This window comes from Haemaphysalis longicornis, unplaced genomic scaffold, assembly GCF_048455015.1.
Source record: "Haemaphysalis longicornis isolate Haplotype H1 unplaced genomic scaffold, Haemaphysalis longicornis Haplotype H1 scaffold_12, whole genome shotgun sequence".
In the NCBI taxonomy this organism is placed as follows: domain Eukaryota; kingdom Metazoa; phylum Arthropoda; class Arachnida; order Ixodida; family Ixodidae; genus Haemaphysalis; species Haemaphysalis longicornis.
This window is the reverse complement of record NW_027526225.1, coordinates 60,578,867-60,597,564: the sequence shown is the minus strand read 5'-3', so window position 1 is coordinate 60,597,564 and position 18,698 is coordinate 60,578,867. Positions and strand designations below refer to the sequence as shown.

The window sequence follows — 18,698 nt, the reverse complement described above, 5'->3', positions numbered from 1 at the left end:
TATTCTTCTTACACAAGAACAAATTTTATATCTACAATCAGAATGAATTGCAAACGTCCCCCAATTCTCATCATCATAACTGCAAAGATAAACTTTTTTTGGTTTGAGACACTCTGCCCCCTTAAGGAGGAAGAAAATGTAAAGCTGTTTTGGTGTTCATGGATAGAATGCTTAGGAACTGTTCAAAGAGCCTTCAGTAGTTCATTGTACTGACACGGTCAGGGATTTTTTTTCACATACAATTCCCCCCCCCTCCCCCCGCCCCAGACCAAAAACAGACTAAGTTTTATGTTATAAAGGTACAAAAAAAGTAGGTGAATTTGATGCAATACACTATGGCACCAATAAGATGCATAAAGAGAGTAAACCGTCCAAACATATGGCCAAGGGTGGTACACATACAACTTATTTCGTGACATGTAAGCTGACTACAATCTATGTAGATAAGAAGTTCATGTGCTTGATCAATTCCACTCAGCCTAAAGACTTGAAATTTGTAAGATTTCCCGTTATCCTGTTAGCCGTAGCAAAACTTTCAGGGTTATAGGAAATCTAATCAGTACCTAGGTTAAATCAGGGGCATCCGGCTTTACAGCATTTTACAATACCATGCTCCCAACGTATCTTAGGCCCAGAAGTTGCCAAACTGGTTTTTGTGTTAGTACAAGGATTATTACTCAGACGAAAAAAAGTTTTGAGAAAGAGTACTTCAAAGGTTTCTTTCCTAAAAAACATTAAATGATTTCCGTCAGGTAAAAATGCATTAACTTTGTAGGGCGCCTTGTGTTTTTGTTGCATTGAGCTATTTGAATGACGTGTACACATGCAGCTCATATTTTATTGTTTGAAAAGCACATGCAGAGTCCGGTGAAGTGCTGCAGTATGGTTATATAAAGCATCAAGGTACAACCTGTTCAGGTAAAAGCTGTGGATATAGCCTTTTAACAAAAATTCCATAAGGAAAAAAGAAATAGCATACAATTTCAAATAAAGATAACCACCTTGAGTGAGGTTTTGAAAACGTAATTTGAAGGGAGGTGAAGCACTTGCTATTGAAAGGAGGAGTAAAATTTTCGCAGCGATCAAGTTATTGTTTCGAAGCAAAATTTCACCGATTAATACCGTGTGTATTTCATGCAATCAAAATTTCAACTTTGTTTTCAGCAGCGATTTATTTTAACAAAGGCTTACCCGTAGTTATTTGCAGACACTGATTTCAGGCAAATAAATCTTGATGGTTCACAGTCAGAAAACCAACCAGTACAGTGCAATATACATAAGAGACAATGAAGATGTAGTGAATGAACTGTGCAAAGATCTTCAGATAGTCTGCGAGACTGCTCACAAAGCGTAATCATGTGATGTCAAATGTCGCTGAAACTGCAAGTTTTGTCACACGTTCAAGCAAAAATGATCGGCACACTTGAGATAGGGATGCATGATCGGCCAGCACTTGAGATAGGGATGCAAGTTCATTCACAGAAAAAAAAATATTTTCAAGCGTAGCTTTACACTAAGCCTATAGTCACATTAAGATGCGAATGTATATTAAAATGTACACATTTAATTTACATTACTTACACTGACACACAAAAATGTGCCGCATGCAGGAAGGGCTAAAACTCTCGCGAAGAACTGCGATGCCTGCGCTCGTTCTTTGGTGTACTCGTTCGGGTGTTGTGATCACAACAACGGCGATGGCGACGCGAGCAATGATGCTCCCGGCTTGAAGCATCCCGCGACCTCTTCCTCCCAGCGTTGACCGCAACGACGACACTCTCGAGCTTTCGGGGCGCCTTGGCCTGAACAGGCAGCCGACTGTCATCGTCTGAGCTTGTTTCCCACTCGTCCGCGACATGCTCCTGCTTCTGAACGGAGTGCACCTCTCGCGAGTGCTCCCCTGATCTGCTTCTGCTTGTGGGCATAGACTCTGTGCTGGTCCCACTACTAGACGTTCTTCGCCGTCGGACGTGCGGGGACCTGGACTGCCTTCTCAAGTTTCTCATCTGCGGATGTTCATACTCCGACGGCGAGTTGCTGATTTCGGAAAACTCCGAAAAGCTCGCCGGCGAGACGTCACGAAGTTCGGGAGAGCTGCAGGACACTGGCGACAGGTCGGGATGCAAACAAGAATCGGCGGACGAACTGGTTACGTTGTCGAACTCGGGAGAACAGCAACGGTGCGAAGAAATCTCACCCGGACTCCTTGCTCCGGCCGCTCTTTCTGTCCGGCGATCCTGGGAGGGACCGGGTGCAGTCAAGTCTCTCTCGTCATCTGAAGACGTCAAGATCTCGATGACGACCGGCGTCCTCTCTCTTTGCGGCTTGACCACCTTCACGAGGATGCAGTCAGAGCTGTCCGAATCGCTGTCGCTGACCACAGAAGTCGTCACCCCCTGCCTCGCTGCGCCCAGCCCGCTGGGGCCCGGTTGTGGCGACTCCCGTCTGGCGGTCGCCGGTCGCGGCGCCGTCCGGTTCTGCTTGGCCAGGGCCTCTCGGAAGCGTTTGACGGGGTCCCCTCGCCAGTACGCCTGGCTGCGCGACTTGTACACCGTGTTCCTGTCGTACTCGACCATATCGTGCACTGAGGTCGCAAACAGGTAAAACTCGTAGACAAAGTGCTCCGCGTACTGGTCGAGGAAGCAGTGCAAAGTGGCTGCAAAGGCCGGGTGTCGGATGTCGTAGTCCAGGATGAGCCACATGACGATGTCCATGACTTGCCGCACGCTGCTTTGGCTTGTCATGAGCGCGTTCAGCTCGCGGTTGAGCCACGGGACAAGCCGGTGGGTGCAGGCCGGGTTGTCGCGGTAAAAGCGCGGCGACGCCTCGCGGTAGTGGGAGTAGCTTGGCACGGCCCACAGGTCGAGACCGTAGAGCTCTTGCCGTTCAGCGCTGGTCACGGCTCCCCTGGGCACGTGCCGCTCCTGATGCCTGTTTCGCACCGTGGCGTGTCGCACATGCTGCCGCATCTCCAACTCCTCTAACCACCCGGCGGTCATTGCACTCATGCCGGAGTACCTCCCGTTGTAGTACTCCATTGTAGACAGTGACGGGCGCTGCAGCTCGCTGACAAAGTACTGGTCGTAGTCTTCGAGCGAGCGGACGCTGTGGATGATGCTTTTGAACCTCTGCTTGCAGAGGGGGCATTCGGCCTTGACCTTAGCCCATTCGGCCAGGCAGGCAAAGCAGAATGTGTGGAAGCAACTGTCTGTGAATGACTTGTTCTCCGGCGCTCCCAGGCAGATGGCGCAACTGTCTTCCGGCGACGCCGTGTTGCGACTGGACGGTCGCTCGGGGGTCGCGTCGGTGGGTCCCAATTTGACACCACCATCTCGGTCATTGTTGGACGGTCTCCGGACGCACTTTCTGGGCGGGGACGAGGAAGCGGCGGCGGCCATTTTCAGACTGGGTGCATTCAGGTGCAGACAGTCCTGCAACAAAGAAGGGAGGGCAAAATCGAGTTCTGTCACGTGGCCTATTCGCTGGCTCCACACACAGAACCTGATGACTGTTAGGGCAGCAACTTTTGAGGACACTCTGAAGCACTGGCTGTCACCACAACTGAACGAGGAAACTGAAATCGGCAAACAGAAAGCCGCTACACGAATCACAGCACAGAAGGGCATCCCATTGGATGAGCGTGAAGCTAAGACGGACATAGTTGGAGTTTCACCCCCACCTTCATCAGTGTGAAAAAAAGAAAAGTAATGATTGCCATTAATTAACACTGCACAAATAAAGGTACACTTGATTATCTCGGCTTGCGATGCAAGCCCAGTCTGAGAACTAATTTTGAGCAAACAGCACAGGCGTTGTAACTACTAAGCACATGATGCACTTCCTAAAGGGGATTTTCCTTCTGAAAAAAATGGCATCACCTTTTAATGCTAATCAACCTGGTAATAAACTGAATGACCACATGAAACCGACTTTACAGAAAGCAGCCAAATTTTAAGCCAGTGGCGTCCGTGGGGGGAGCAAAAAATATTGTCACGAAGCCAAGGACGACGCAGTTGACTTGAAGGAGAAACAAGTTTATTGGAGCGAACTTGTGCTCCCCTAACAACTCAAAAGAATACAGAGGCGGCGAAACAGCGGTCAACGAAGTGACTTGCATCGGCGAGCGTCGCAGAATCGAATACCCCGGCGTCTGCTCTGCAGGCTTTTTATCTTTCGGCGCGCGTGGTTCTCGAACCGTCGATTCGCATCGAGAACATTGTAGATCCAAGAAGATTATTCCGGGCTGTTCATGTTAGATTGGAATGCTCTCCCTATCAGAACAGATAACACATGCGGCAAAGAAAGAAAGAATGGAACACGCGCTTCCCTTGGCACAGAGATAACACAGACCGGCGCAGCCGGGCGGTAAAAGCAAAACACAAATAAACAAACCCAATGCATGGTTCGCAGCAATATGGAACCATATGCACATACATAGTCACCATCATTATTATTTAAATATTATCATGACCAATTAGTTTCTTTGAGTACTTCTGCAAGGGCCGTACAGCGGCGCTACAATACATAAGTAATCACAATCAAACCACCGGCGTAAAACCAAATCAAATCCAATCAAAATTTCATTGAACTCACTGATGCAAATGTATATGAATAGGGGATTTATTGTAAGCACTTCTTTTCACTTGGATTGGATTGCACTTTTCCGCATGATTCTAAACTTTGAATTCTGACACTGTTGTTTTACATTACTGGGAATTGAATAGTTTTCTTCTTTTCTTGGATTGTGTCTGTGCCTTTCTGTACGTGACACAGTCGTCTGTATACCCTATGTACCACAACTGCTGGGACCGAGAAGGTCTGCAGTGTACTCAAACAAAATAATAAAAAAAGAACATCAAGATGCTCTGAAGGAAGAGGAGGAAATACTTTTATTGAAAACTATGAATGGCCCAGGATGCTGGGAAGCAAAGTAAAAAAAATCAAAGTCCCTTTCTTAAGAGAAAGGTTTAAAACACCAAGTTTTCACCCATGCTACCCGAATCAAAGTCAAAGTCCAAATCCCAGACTACTGGCACAGTCGGATAGGTGCCTGCTTCATAACACCAGAGACTCAGGCCGAACTGGGAAGGTTTTTTTTGTTGAGGTGCTAGATGTGCCTTCACTTATGGTCATTTTGTGAAACCCAGTGTGTAAGGTTGGCTCTCCTGCAGTGCGTTTGGCACAACGAACGGTGCATCAGCGAGGCAGCATATCTGCCAGGTTCACCGCGATTGCATTAGGGAGGTCTGATAGGGAGGGATTAGAAGCAACACAATGGAATATTTTGCACGCATTTTTAACTTAGTCACAACAGAGCAGGTACCGACTGTGTCTTCCAAACTACTAACAACCTACACCATAGGTCACTTGCTAAAATCTTCAACATGGCTGACGCCACCCTTTTCACGAAGTCCGGTGAATTGCTGTCGACGCTAACAGTGTCCGCCTCTGCGAGACTTCGCCAAAAGAACGTGATTGAACGTTATCAGACATGGATGGTCGGAACAGGCTGGGATTTTTTTCCGCTCCGCTGAACTGCCTCTCGCATCAGCGCTGCAGAGGTACTAATGGCGGGTTCAACTTCTGCGCACGGCCGACTAAGATTTTTTATCTATTCGCTGATAGCGATGTCAAGTAGTGTAGGATTCCATTGCATTGTCAGGTAGCTCCGGCGCAACGTGACCATGCTTGAAGAAAGATTTAGCAAAACACAGGTAGTTTTCGAATGATTTTTGTTTGGCTCGTGCAATCGTACAAAACCATCAAAATTCGGGAGTCTCCCGGATAATTCGGGAAACCTGGCAGCTATGAGGCAGTATATTAGGAAAATTCAGGTGGTATGATACAGATGCATCCATATACAGCCACACTGCTAATATCTGTGGGGATAACTCAGAGTGTGAGCAACTATGCGATTAGTGCGAGCCGCTTAGGGAATTTGGGTGTCCTAAGAAACCTGGGCTGGTTAGCATAAAGAGATATTGGTCATCCTGTCCAGTAAAGCTGGCTAGAATAACAGTATGAGCCCGACACAAAGGGCAAAGTCAATATCATCCATCCTTTTATTGATACCGCAGGCATTGAATATTCACGACGGAATGTTAGTTTATCAAATGCTTCATACGAAGGCCTTTGAACTTTTTTTCTGCTGAAGACGGGGAACATCGAAATCACTATTTTTGTTAGAATTGGGGGCATTCGTAAAGGTGAAAAAATGTTGAATTGGTGACCAGTGCCACCAGGATTTCAACTAAAAATTACCCGATCTTTAAGCATTTTGACTCCTGCAAAGAAGTCTAACATTCCTGGAGCCGTCTGGTACTCACAAGAAGTCTTCAGGTGCTGTTTGACTGGGGGGCCTTGTAAAAGAGGGGCAGCCGTCGCTCATTTTGCACCCCCTGTTCTGACGCCCGTTTTAAGCTCTCTAAAAACGCGCTACGGCACTTGCAAACAACAGAAAAGAGATAATTAAGCTTACAGGCTACAAGAGGCTTTTATAGAACACGCAACCGCAAATTTCTAAATATTTAAAGAACTTCGTACCACTAATGTTCTAGCGGAGCTACTTTCAGGCGTTTTAGCAAGCAAATCGCAGAACAGCGCAGGCTGCCAGCAATCTGTTGAATAAGCGCCGACGACAGCCCCTCTTCCGAGAGAACTGTCGCCGGCCGAGAGCTTTAAAAGCGGAACGGTGCTAAAACTAAGACAGATGGAACAATTACGTCAGACAACGCATAAATGAGGAGCATGTATTCTGCGTCATTTATCCGCCCCTTACGTCTCGAACCTTTTTACAGGCGTTGTTAGCTCACGGAAGTGGGCTGACGTAAGGAAATGCATTTTCCGAAGTGTTTCGTAGGTAAAATCGGCGCCGTGCGCGCTCAGCACGTACTTTGCGAGAGTCCGTGAACAGGTTTCAACATTGGCAAGGTTCCAACTTCTAGGAACAATTAAGCCCAAATGACGACCACCTAACCGTGTCAGCCGCCGGCGACGCAACAGCAGCTAGAGCTCACTCATCTGATTTCGCGGTATAAAATAACCACAAGCACACAAGGCGAAATCTAACGCAAATTATATCCGATCACAATTATTATGCCGTTTGGACATCTGATTTAAGAACAAGGTAAGGGGTGGGACGAACAGCTGAAGGCTAGCTGGTTCCTCGCTTTATGGAAATTCTTCCCGGTCAACGCTGGTAATTTCAAGCTTCAAGAAATTTCATTTCTGTCTAGTGTGTGTCAGGCAGGTCGTCAACGAGAAGCCATGCAGTCAACGCAAGCTCCCCTCGAGCTAAGCTCCCACGAAACATTAAACAGCTGCGCAGGTCAAGCCTAGAATACTTACAAGGGTGGCCGAACCAACACCTCACGGGCTCGGTAAACATTCACCAGCAGAGTCGTGCAGTTCGCAGCTCAAAGGTGAGAAAGTCAATACCACTTATTCGTGCCCAGCGAAAGCACAAGCACGCAGAAAGAGAACCACGCAAGTAACCCAAGCAAATCTAGACTTCTTTTTCCTTCGTCAGTTTTTATGTGGTTTAGGAGTTTAGGTTTTTGCTTTGGCTCACATTGGCTTTGGATAGCTTTGGATAAGATAGCTCGGATTAATCTAGCAATAAAAATTTTTTCAAATTATTTTTATAAAATAAATTGTTCTATTTTAATACTTTCTGGGGCTTGTTTTGTTAAAAATGGAAATAGAAGTACGCGCAGTTCTTTTTTTTTGTGTGTTAGACGCATGATATAGACTGTAAATTATTTATCGACGTAGTTGCTCTGCTAATAACTTTACTAACTATTATCATTTGACGCAGTCACGATGAAAACGTTTTTGCAATGTTATCCTGAAATACACGTTACTTGAAATCAAAACGTTACTTGAAAACATTCCTCCATGCTTGAAAAAGCGGCGCGTCCAGGTTGCTCCGTATTCACGGCATTAGAAAACAGCAACAATGGTAATAAAGCAAAATGGCGGCGCCTAGTGATACGCTACAAATGCTACAGCCACTGTACCGTTTGCGACAGTTGTAGTCGCTTTGTAATGATTTCACGAATCGAAAACAGCCGTTTCTGTCATTTTGTGGATTTCAAATAACTCGTTGCTCACGTTTCGAAGTAATTCACTATGACGGACGTACGGGTGTCGTTGCGGAAAATCGAGTTTCCCACCGTCGTCTTCGAGGCGCTTCGACAGATCCAAAAATTGCTCGCCAACGAAGGACGCAGTCCGACGTACGCGCACGTCGCCAAGGAGATCGCCGAGGAGTTCGTCTTCCAGGACTACGACCAGCGGCGAATGGCGCAGCAGCACCCGCAATCGTCGGCTGCTGCGGCCGCGCACATGCGCCGACGTCGGAAGCTCTCCTCCATCCGCGAACTCCAGATCATCGAAATCATAGCGAGCAGCTTCCAAAACGCAAAGTCCGACATGTGCCAGAAAGTTTTCTTTATTCTGTTCCCCTCTGCCGACCCCAGCGTCATGGACGTTCGAGTGCCGCTCCTCTCGCGTCTCGTCTCTCTCTCGATCGCGCTGAAGAACCACAACGCGCTAAACTGCGTCGGCTTTTGGATGCACGTCTGCGGCTGCACGTCGGAGCCGTCGCTGCACATCGTGCGACACGTCGTCGGAGACTACCTCAGCCTCATCCCGACGTCGGCCGAGATGCTCAAGGAACTGGCCAACATCTCGCCGCTGTTCTGCGCGAGCCTCGCCACCTCGCTCACGCACATGACGCCGACGAACCCGTCGCGCGAAGTCGTCGACCTGCTCGCGTCCTGGGTCAAGGCGCAACCGCTGCTGTGTTTCACGCCGATGGAGGCGATCCCCCCGCAGTTGTACACGCAGTGCCTCCAGACTTTCATCCCCGGACTCGTCGCGTGGTGCGTTCTGGCGCCGCTGAGCAAGCCGGCGGAAGTCGGGGCGGCTGCGCGTATCGCGGGAGAAACCCGTCCCCCGGACGACGTCGAGCTGTACTCGTACCTTCACTACGCGTTGTTGGAGATGCTGATCCGCGCCGGACAGGTGACGCCGAGGGCTCCGATCGTGTTTCCGTTTCTGCCCAGCCACTATGTGGTTCAGGTCGCGGAGACGCTGAAGCGCGGCCTGGCGACGGCGTCGCCCCAGGGCGCGGAGCTGGCGCTCAACAGGCTGGGGCAGGTTCTGCAGGCAGCGTTCGCGTCCAAGTGCGTCCACGGCAACCTCGACGCCATGTTTCAGACTTTACGCCAGCTGCCTTCTAACAGGCTGCTCAAAGTTGTGCTGGCTCGTTGGGACGTGAAAAAGTATTGAGCACGGATCGGGTGTTGTGTACTGTCGAGTGAGTGGGCTGGGCTCTGTGCAGTGCTGGTGGAAACTGCTGTGTAGTTTCTCTTCTGAGAACGCAAAGCCTTGCGTGCGGGTTTGGCCAGAGGGCTTTTGTTAAACTTGGTGAACTTCTAGGTCCACCATTTGTTTGCCAAAGCCAAGGCAGGGGATCTGTACTGTATTAGAGCCACATTCTGTTGGACCCGGGTTCGAATTTTGGACCTATGATTTTGTTTTCTTCGCTGTTGTATCTGTTGCATAACAAATACATCGTAATTCCTTCTTTTTTTTTGTTCCAGATGATCTTCAAACGCGTTTAAACACAGCAAGGACACAATATTGATTACAGAAGAAGTGTTGCTAGCACCCTCTATCATTAGCAAACATGTCGCTCGCTACACCCTGCCTAAGATGTTGCTGATAACGTTCAAAAAGGAGCCAGTATTGCTTGCACCTCCTTTGTTTTGCACTCCTGTTTACAGACACCATGAACCATGTTAAAACTCTACTTGATGAGCAAAGCCAGGCAGCTGCAGTTTTTCTTTAAACTTGGGTGCCTTTTTCCACAGTGTCGCCTCGCCGTAATTAACAAAATGTAGAGCAGACGCCGCGATTGTAATTGTGTAAGTTGCACTTATAAAAACACAACGACGAGTTTTTCATATTTGATCACCTGATACGGGCACGGTCCTTAAAACAAGAACTTTCCCTTACTTTGTTTCAAACCTACTGACTCTTCGGGGCACAGGTTGGTTATAAACTGATAACTGCACTGCTCGGCTTTCTTGCACATAATTCAAAGTCTTATCTTTGTACCTTTTTATTATGCTATTCAGCTTTATTTAGGTTGATTAGAGCAGTTGCACATTGGGCATGGATTTATTTAACTGACACAAACTTGCTTTTTTTCAATGTCATCGCGAATTTAGAAACTTCTTTCCTTTTTTTGAGCGATGCGATCGAAAACACCTATCAAGAATCCAGCAGGATTTAACCTCTCATTTAGGAAACTAGCGCAATGTGTTTTCGATCGCATCGCTCGAAAAAGAAAAGAAGTCGCTGAATTTTAAAGGAGCCATGAAGACGAAATACAAGTTGGGTTTATTAGAAAGACTGCTTAGCCCCGATAACAATGATGCCAATATCATCACAATCTTCGAACAAATAACGGAGATATTAAAGAAAACGTTTGAAGCAGTCGCGACCCCCTAGCCAATTTCCCGCAACTTTTCTATGACGTCACAAAACCTTGTTTGTGCGATTGGCGGCCGCCTAACTGTCTTGTCGCAACGACAGATGACTGGACGTCTGTAGTGGGGCCTCTAGTTCCATTTGACCGCATCACTTGAATGCTAACGTGCAGTTAACGCACTGAAAATTCATTCTTGCTCATAACACGTCACTGTGGCGCAAAATTTGAAAGTTTTTAAATACTTCTTGCTTTTTTTTTGTTAAAAAACATCTTTTGTGGCTATAATGGAGCTGAGTGACATATTGAATCTTAGTTCTTTCAAATTAAACGAAGTTGTATTTTCTCTTCATGGCTCCTTTAAACGTAAAGAAATGGTCCGGTACAGACATTGTTTGTGTTACTCAGCAGGCAATAACAATGCAGAAAATTTTTTATAGATAGGGGTTTGGAATAGCGATACATACTGCATGACATCCAAATCCACAATGTTTGATTAATTTGCTTTTGAGCGGCAAAAAACAATGCCTCTGGTTAATTTGGCAAAAAAGCCCCTATCCTCAGTAGGCAGTGCTCCATCTCATGCTTGAATTCTTGACTGCGAAAGATTTATTTTTTTTCCCAACTGCCAATGTTCTAAGAAAGGATTTATTTTTTCCCCGACTGCCAATGTTCTAAGAAAGGATTTGTTTTTTTCGCGACTGCCAGTGTTCTGAGAAAACAGCATAGATATTTCTTTTTTGCCGTTTCTTTATTGGCTCGTGGTGCAGAATGTTTGGATAAAATTGTGCACAGTTTAGAAATATGCAAATTTTCTTGGTAAAAGGGGCCGTGTAGACAAAACACAAGTTTGGTTCATTCGAAAGGTTCCCTCGTTAGAATCATACTGACACCACTTTTACCGTAAACGTCACTCAAATAAGCTACGTAATTAAGAAAAAAGGGAATGGCCATGCGACCCACAAGCTCATTTCCTGCAACAGAACCCATGATGTCATATGCGCCCAGCTACGCAATTGGCTGAGGCTGGTAACAGCAAATGCAAATTAGGCAGCTTGCGAAATGAGCTATTTGCGCTTAAATGTAATGGATATTCATTTTACAGCAGTAAGAATGGTGCGGTAAACAATGAAAGTTACGAAAATACACATAAGCATAGAAGTACCGATGCGCGCTGCTGTTGGTATTGTCCGCACTATGCTTGTTTTAGCTGCACTGCTGTCCGCTTCTTTGGAGTTGTCTTACACGACACTGGCCTATTGGCGGAAGTGATGTTGTCTTACATGACCCTGTTTGTCGAGGATACCCCATGTTTCACGAAACGATTGCTTTCTACAGTCGCAAAAACAAGCGAGGTGCAAATACGGCCAAAGACAAAGCAACGGTGGACAACAGGCCATGGATGAGTAGCGCCATCTGGGAGTACTGACGGCAAGCAAGGCTGCAGAGCCGAATGACACAGTGGAAGTTCGTTTGAATACGTGCTCTTATGACTTCATTGCTGACATCCAAAAACACACGATTTGGCGGGGGAATCAAAATATTAACCAAAATTTATCAATGGCTGAGTGAATACAGCATCGTTTACTGCCGGACAAGCGCTGGGGCCACTATAAAACACGAAATCTTTCGAATAAAACAAACTCGTACTTTGTTTGCATGTCCCCTTTAATATCTCTTGCGGGAAGAGAGGAAATACGGTTGTGTAAACGTTCTCAACTCTTACACAAACTAAGAAGTTGGCAGCTGGGCTGGCATTGAGAAGATTACTGAGCGCAGGCTGTGTTGGAAAATCAATCCTTTAAGTGAGAAAGTCAACAAGCAGGTCAGAATTGATAGCACATGTACGCACATCAATCAATTCATCTTCATTCTTGGTGGGTCTCTGGTGTGGGCATTTCCCTTGTGTACGCGCGTAGTGGCTTGAGTTGGGTGCAGTATATAATACAAGAGCATTAAATGGCCAATTGAGCAGAACAGCCAGCATCCGGCGTCTGTAGTTGCAAAATGCCTCTTAAACCTCCCACTGCCTACGACTAGTTCCAAAGTGCACTTTGCACAGTAGTACATACCGTACTGCCTTTGGGTCCGTAGCATGCAATTTGTCGGTGGATGAAACCTTGGCAGTAGCAAAAGGTGGCTGTTAATGCTAGTAAGCTGTAGATATCGAGCAGAAAAGCTCACAAACATCACACTTGCAATGCAAAACTTGGAAGAAGCACTCAGCAGCGGTCTAATAGACAATAGTGCTTTTACAGTTGCAACCCATAAAAAGTGCTTACGTGCACTAGAAATATTTTTTTGCACCACACACCCATTCATATCTACCGGAGGACAAGGGTTAATTTTAAAGACAACAGTCTTTCTTGGGCTACTTAAACTTGGGCGACTTGGGCAGAAGTTTTGGTCTGTCTGTCTGTCTGTGACTCGATTCGGCCACCTGGCCAAAGTGAAACAAACTCTGCGCAATAGCCTTATACACCCACAGCCAAATCTAAACGTCTAAGTCCTGTGTCAATGTTCATACTTGTAAGCACTGTAGAATGAGAACAAGACATTACGCAAATATAAGGCCGAAAAGCAATACACGAGTGATATTTGCAGTGTTCCTTTGTTTAGAAAAAATTATGAATGCTTGGTTTTTGCGGAAAACTGCAGAAAAAAATTCACTCGGTCGCCTACTGTCATTCGCGCCACTTTGCTTCTGGCGGCATTTCAAGACATCAAGCGGCAACAGTTACGAAAGGTTCCACTATTCAAAGCATGTTTACAAGAAGTATTCAGAACATTTGATTGGGAACAGGTGGGAGTAAGGGTTAATGGAGAATACCTCAGTAACCCCAGATTTGCTGATGACGTTGCCTTGCTAAGTAACTTGGGGGACGAATTGCAAAGCATGCTTACCGCACTGGACAGAGTAGAACCGCGGGCTGAAATGAAAATTAATATGCAAAGAACTACAGAAATGATCAGTAACCTCGGGATAGCATAGCGTTTTAGATAGGTGGCGAGGCAGTAGAAGTGGTAAGCGAATGTATCTACTTAGGCCAAGTTGTGACCCCGGATCCCAACCACAAAGCAGAGATAATCAGGAGGATCAGAATGGGGCGGAGTGAATACGGCAGACATTCTCAGATAATGAATGGCAGCCTACCATTGTCCCTGAAGAAGAAAGTGTATGACAGCTGCATCTTACCGGTACTCACCTACGCGGCAGAAACTTGGAGGCTCACTAAGAGGGTTCAACTTAAATTGAGAACGACTCAGCGGGCAATGGAGCGGAAGATGATAGCACAGGACCGGGATAATTGAAGATGGTGGTGGTGGTGCCAAAAGATGTGGCCCATACCCACTCAGGGGGATTGGCCAGGAAAGGGGCGCTCACAGAGAAATATTACAAAGTAATTAAAGAACACATACAAGGAATGAAATAACATAGCAGGGAAATATATGCAGAAAAGAAAACTGCCCAAACATGAGATGTAGCATCAAGAAGTGTTGAAACCGACAAAAATCAAAAAATAAAGGGAAGAAAACATGAAAAGTATGTAGAGAAATAAAACAGGAAGGGCAGTTGGTGAAGGAGAGACAGTGGGCGGGAAGGCACTGATAGGAGTGATCATACACGCAGGGGTCTTTTTGAAGGAAGCCCGGTATGGCCTGGGGCTAGCACGGGAGATGGCCAGATTCCGAGAACCCAATGCCTTCGCCCCGAACGATAATATTAGAGGAACAGACAGTTGGAAGGCCAGTTGGTTAAAGCTGTTTTCTAAGTATCTTTTTCGTATGGAGGAGTACCGTCGGCAGGAGGGGAAAAAATATTCAGCTGTTTCTAATTCGTTACAAAATGCCCAGAGTGGTGAAAGCGCCTAATAGGAGAGCCTTTGCCCTGCAGTTGGCGTAGATGAGAGAGAGAGAGAGAGAGAGAAGTGATTTGGTGGAAGAAAGGAAAGGAAAGTGCACTGGGGATATTATTGAGCTCAGTAGGGAGCTCACCTGCATACAACCATACAACCCAGTGCGGTGGAGAGGGGAAGAGGGGATAAAAGACTTGGGAGGAGGTTAGGGGTGGAATAGAAAAGGTGTGAAAGAGAAAGACAGGAAGAAAAGAGAGAGAGACAGACAGAAGAGAGAAGAAAAAAAAAAAAGAAAAGAGGGGGGGGGGAGGCGCATTACTAGAGTGTACTAGAAGTTTTAGAGTGGCCCGAGCAGCGGCCTCTCCCATTGCTCCGCCGGGTCGACTTTCGTGCAGAAAATAAAACAGCTATAGCGGCGGCGCTGCTGTCGTCGACAACTGAACAGCCGGCGTTCCCCGGCACCAGCTCCCAGCCTGCGCGCGGGAATATTTGCGTTGCTCGCTGAGGTGTTTCGCTCTTGCGAAGCTGATTTATTTTGGATTATGAGGTTTAACGCGCCGGCGCTCACAGCCGATGAGGCAAGCGGTACTAGAGGGCACCGGATTAATTTTGGCCACCTGGGATTGCGCCGAGATCTCGAAGACACGGGCGTTTTTCGCTTTTATCCTCCATCGCAAAAGCGGCCGCGGCCGGGAATCGAACCTGCACCTTTGGCCCGCTGATTTAGAAAGTAGACGCAGCAACGTTATATACTCCGCTTGAGCAAATTTTAAACTAGCACGACCCGACATAAAATTATCAACGCCCCCTCCCCCTCTACCCCCCCAACGATATCTCATTTTTATGCGTTTTCTGAAAGCGTTAATTGTTGATATAGTAATCTCGTTAACTCAAAGTAGTGAAATTAGCTGAAAATTTTGAGATAAGCGCGGAGTTTCGAGTTAAGTCAAATGCAGAAAATTTTTAGCCAGGTCCCTGAAATAATAGCTATAGTGCTGCTAACAAAAGCACTATTGCACAGGGGAGATTTCGTAATAAAGGCAAAATATTTCGCAGGAAAAAGAAACTTTTATTATTGCAGAAGAAAGCACTGTGTTGCGCTCGCGCTCTTTCGCGTTCGCATCTGCATCCCAGAAAAGCGTACCCGAGCTTCTCAATGCATTCGCATGAATTGGTGGTCGTATACATTGTACCTTTTTGTTACAAAGCAGACGCAGCATGTACGTTTATTGTCTCTGCCGTTGTAGGCACTTCTGGAGGCTCCTCCTCGTCCACATGATCAGCTGCGTCGTCCACACCACTTTGATGATGTACGCGCCAGACAGCATTCCGGTAACGCGGACGCGTATTCCCAGACAACACACAAGGTCCTCAGGACGTCCTCAAAAGGTCCAAACGTCCTCACTGATTTTGCTATGTCCTCAGGAGATCCTCAGTACGTCAGTGCGCTTGGTGTCGTGTAAACGTTTATTTGAGGACTTTCTCAGGATGTGCTAATTTTGGTCACTAGAAGACAATGGGAACGCTCGCTAATATAGTTTTCACGCGCAGGTATTTCACACAGATAGTGATTAGCGTTCTCGTTCACATTGTTTGTTTGTAATACAGGTAAAAAAATAGCGCTTCTAATTTACTGGCTGGGTACCTTTTCAACATTCAGAAGAATACAAACATCTTCTGCAAATTTTAAAATTAAAAATGATGCAAAAGAGAAAATGTTCAGTACGTGCATGCGTTCTGTGTGAAACAATTTTTCAGCACTTCTATTTTGTTGCTGGCCACCACGCGCAAGTACTTATTCTAGTCAAGCCAAGTTGAAAGTTGAAGACGAGCCAGTCGGCTTGAGAAAAATGGCCGCCACGCACGGAGGTAAGTACCTGTCGTGGGTGCAAATAACAAACGTGAGCTCTCTGTATAATTTTACTGGATTCCAAATGTCAGAAAGCAGCGAGCGGCAGCTCAGGCGGGAACGGAAGCGCCACGTCGATGCATTTTCCACGTTAGTTGGCAGCGCGCAAATCGACTTTGTGCCCAAGCCGTCGACATCGCAACAACGTGGGCTTTGTTTAGAAGCAACTTAATTAGATGCTAGCACACGCTCGAGTTGTAGGCGTAATCCCAGTCCGACCAACCACCAGCAGCAAAGTTCGTGACACACTGCTGTGTCTGTAATAAACCGCCGCCACATCGAGAGTCGCGTTGCGTGGCCCCTGTCCAGCGGAGATCACGAGTTGTCAGACCACAGTTTTGTTAACGAAGACGATGGAGACACCACGTTGGCGTTTCGGCACAAACTGCAGGAGAGGGCGGTAAACTCTAAATCGACCCTTGCCGCAGTTACATCACTGCTTGGTGTGTTGCGCAGCCACACGTGTTTTTCATCACTGCCATCGTCTGGAAGAGCCCTGCTGCACACACCAAGGTCCAATGGTACTTCGCAACGTTCAGGGGGATAGTACACTCGAAAGCTTTATACCGGGTGTTGCAACGATAATTGGAACACTAAAAATTTTTCTTCAGCGAACCGCCACTCGGTTCGCTCTCGAACTTCACACGAAGGTCGCATTTTGTGGTCTATTTTGTTTGACACCGTGAACAACGACGGTACTTACCTGTTTATCCTGAAAATAAATAAAAACGATTTTCACCTGTAAAAAAATGGCACTGATTTGGACGTGCGAGCCCGAAAACAGGGATTTCTGATCGTCTGCTAGTTCATTCCTAGTTGCATTTTCTGATCGTCTGCTGCTCCATTTGGCTCCTTCCTACCTTGAATCCCAAACGTGCGTTTCGCTCTGCATGCCCCCGGTGGTTCTGTCGTTCCAACATCAACTTGCGCTGGCTCGCACGTCCAAATCAGCCGCCAGTTTGCCGTAGGCTAAAATTGTTTTTATTTATTTTCAGAATACAAAGGTAAGTACCGTCGTTGTTCCCGGTATAAAACAAAATAGACGACAAAATGCGACCTTCGTGGCAAGTTTCAGTGCGAACACAGCGGTGGTTACCTCAGGAAATTTTTTTAAAGTGTTCCAGTTATCGTCGCAACACCCTGTACAGTAAACACGGGAGCGTGTGTCGCTCAGTACATGCAGAGAGGTCTAGTGATGGGATGGCGAACTGTCGCAGCTCGTACATTTGGCGGATCCACCCCCTGGCAACGGTTGATTGCGCTGCTGCAGTAGCTATGTTAGATACCTGGGCATGATTCCAGAGAATACATGTGCCGATGAAGGGCTTTTTATCAAGCGCGAAACGGCGCGAATGGATTAAAACGTTTTCTTTTCGCTTCCTAATTGGGTGATAAAAAAATGTCATCCTCCGTGACTAACTGATGCAGCAGGCAGGCATGCGATAAGGCGTTTCAGGGAGTGCATCCGCCAATCGCGCAAACTGTGAGAGCACGCCATCCTCTCACCAGAGCGCTCTGCATGTATTGAGCGGCATTCGCTTCCGTGTTTACTGTAATAAAGCTTTCAACTGTACCAGTGTACCAGCACTTCAGTGTAAAGGCAGGACTGTGCAAAATACTTCAGGATTGTCCAGAGCTCCCTGCAGAACTCAGCCTTTCCTTCAATATAGACGGCCTAGAAATATGTAAAAGCACGAGAACTACCTTTTGGGTCACTCTTGGCCATGTGAACAATGTTGAGAAGGAGCTATTTGATGTGAGTGCTTCTTCGGCCGTAGCAAGCCCAGTGACGCGAATGATTCGCTGTCAGGTTTTGTTGATGAAATGAAAGTGTTGTTTGGTGATGGCATAACTGTTAGATCACAAACCCCTTTTTATGATGCTGCATCATTAGTATGTGATGCTCCTGCTAAAGCATTTGTTTTGTGCACAAAAGGCCATCCAGACTTCTTCTGCTGCTCAAAGTGCATTGTGAAAGGCAAACATGAGAACAGGGTGTGTTACCCAGATATCAAACAGGAGTTACGCACAAATCAGAGCTTTCGTGACAAGGCACAGGAAGAACAGCACGCGGGTATACCTATAGACCTTATTGAGAACGTTCCCCTTGATTACATGCAACATGTTTGTCTTGGTGTTATGCGCAAACTACTTGCACTGTGGTTTCGGGAGCCACGACAAAACCTGTGGACACTTGTAACCAATGAGGTTTCAGAAGGAAACTTTGAATTAGCCGAATTTGTTCCGTGTGACTTCAATAGGATGCTACGAAGTCTTCCAGAACTGGATCACTCGACAGCTGCTGAACTACGCTTTGTTTGCTGTACGAAGGGCCTGTAGTCCTTTCCACAGCATTACCTGAAAACTTGTACCAGAACTTTCTCACTTTCCATGTGGTTATCCTAATCCTTACAACATCTTGTACGCCTGCATG

General features: G+C 46.6%; 2 protein-coding genes across 2 annotated transcripts; one reads left to right on the top strand and one right to left on the bottom strand.

Annotated features, from left to right (window-relative positions):
* Positions 1 to 824: 824 nt before the first annotated feature.
* LOC144162725 (E3 ubiquitin-protein ligase Topors-like) lies at positions 825 to 7,564 on the bottom strand. The gene is made up of 2 exons (XM_077693368.1): positions 7,348 to 7,564; positions 825 to 3,431 (listed from the first exon to the last, which is right to left on the bottom strand). The coding sequence occupies exon 2, from the start codon at positions 3,396 to 3,398 to the stop codon at positions 1,617 to 1,619; it is 1,782 nt and encodes a 593-aa protein (XP_077549494.1). The 5' UTR covers positions 3,399 to 3,431; positions 7,348 to 7,564; the 3' UTR covers positions 825 to 1,616.
* Positions 7,565 to 7,934: 370 nt separating this feature from the next.
* Positions 7,935 to 9,595, top strand: LOC144162724 (integrator complex subunit 15-like). Its single transcript, XM_077693367.1, has one exon. It carries the CDS (start codon positions 8,131 to 8,133, stop codon positions 9,292 to 9,294), a length of 1,164 nt encoding a protein of 387 aa, XP_077549493.1. The 5' UTR covers positions 7,935 to 8,130; the 3' UTR covers positions 9,295 to 9,595.
* Positions 9,596 to 18,698: the final 9,103 nt, after the last annotated feature.

Bases quoted from the DNA above. Each gene is read 5' to 3' on its own strand.
- LOC144162725 (XM_077693368.1), bottom strand. From the start codon at position 3,398: ATGGCCGCCGCCGCTTCCTCGTCCCCGCCCAGAAAGTGCGTCCGGAGA.
- LOC144162724 (XM_077693367.1), top strand. From the start codon at position 8,131: ATGACGGACGTACGGGTGTCGTTGCGGAAAATCGAGTTTCCCACCGTC.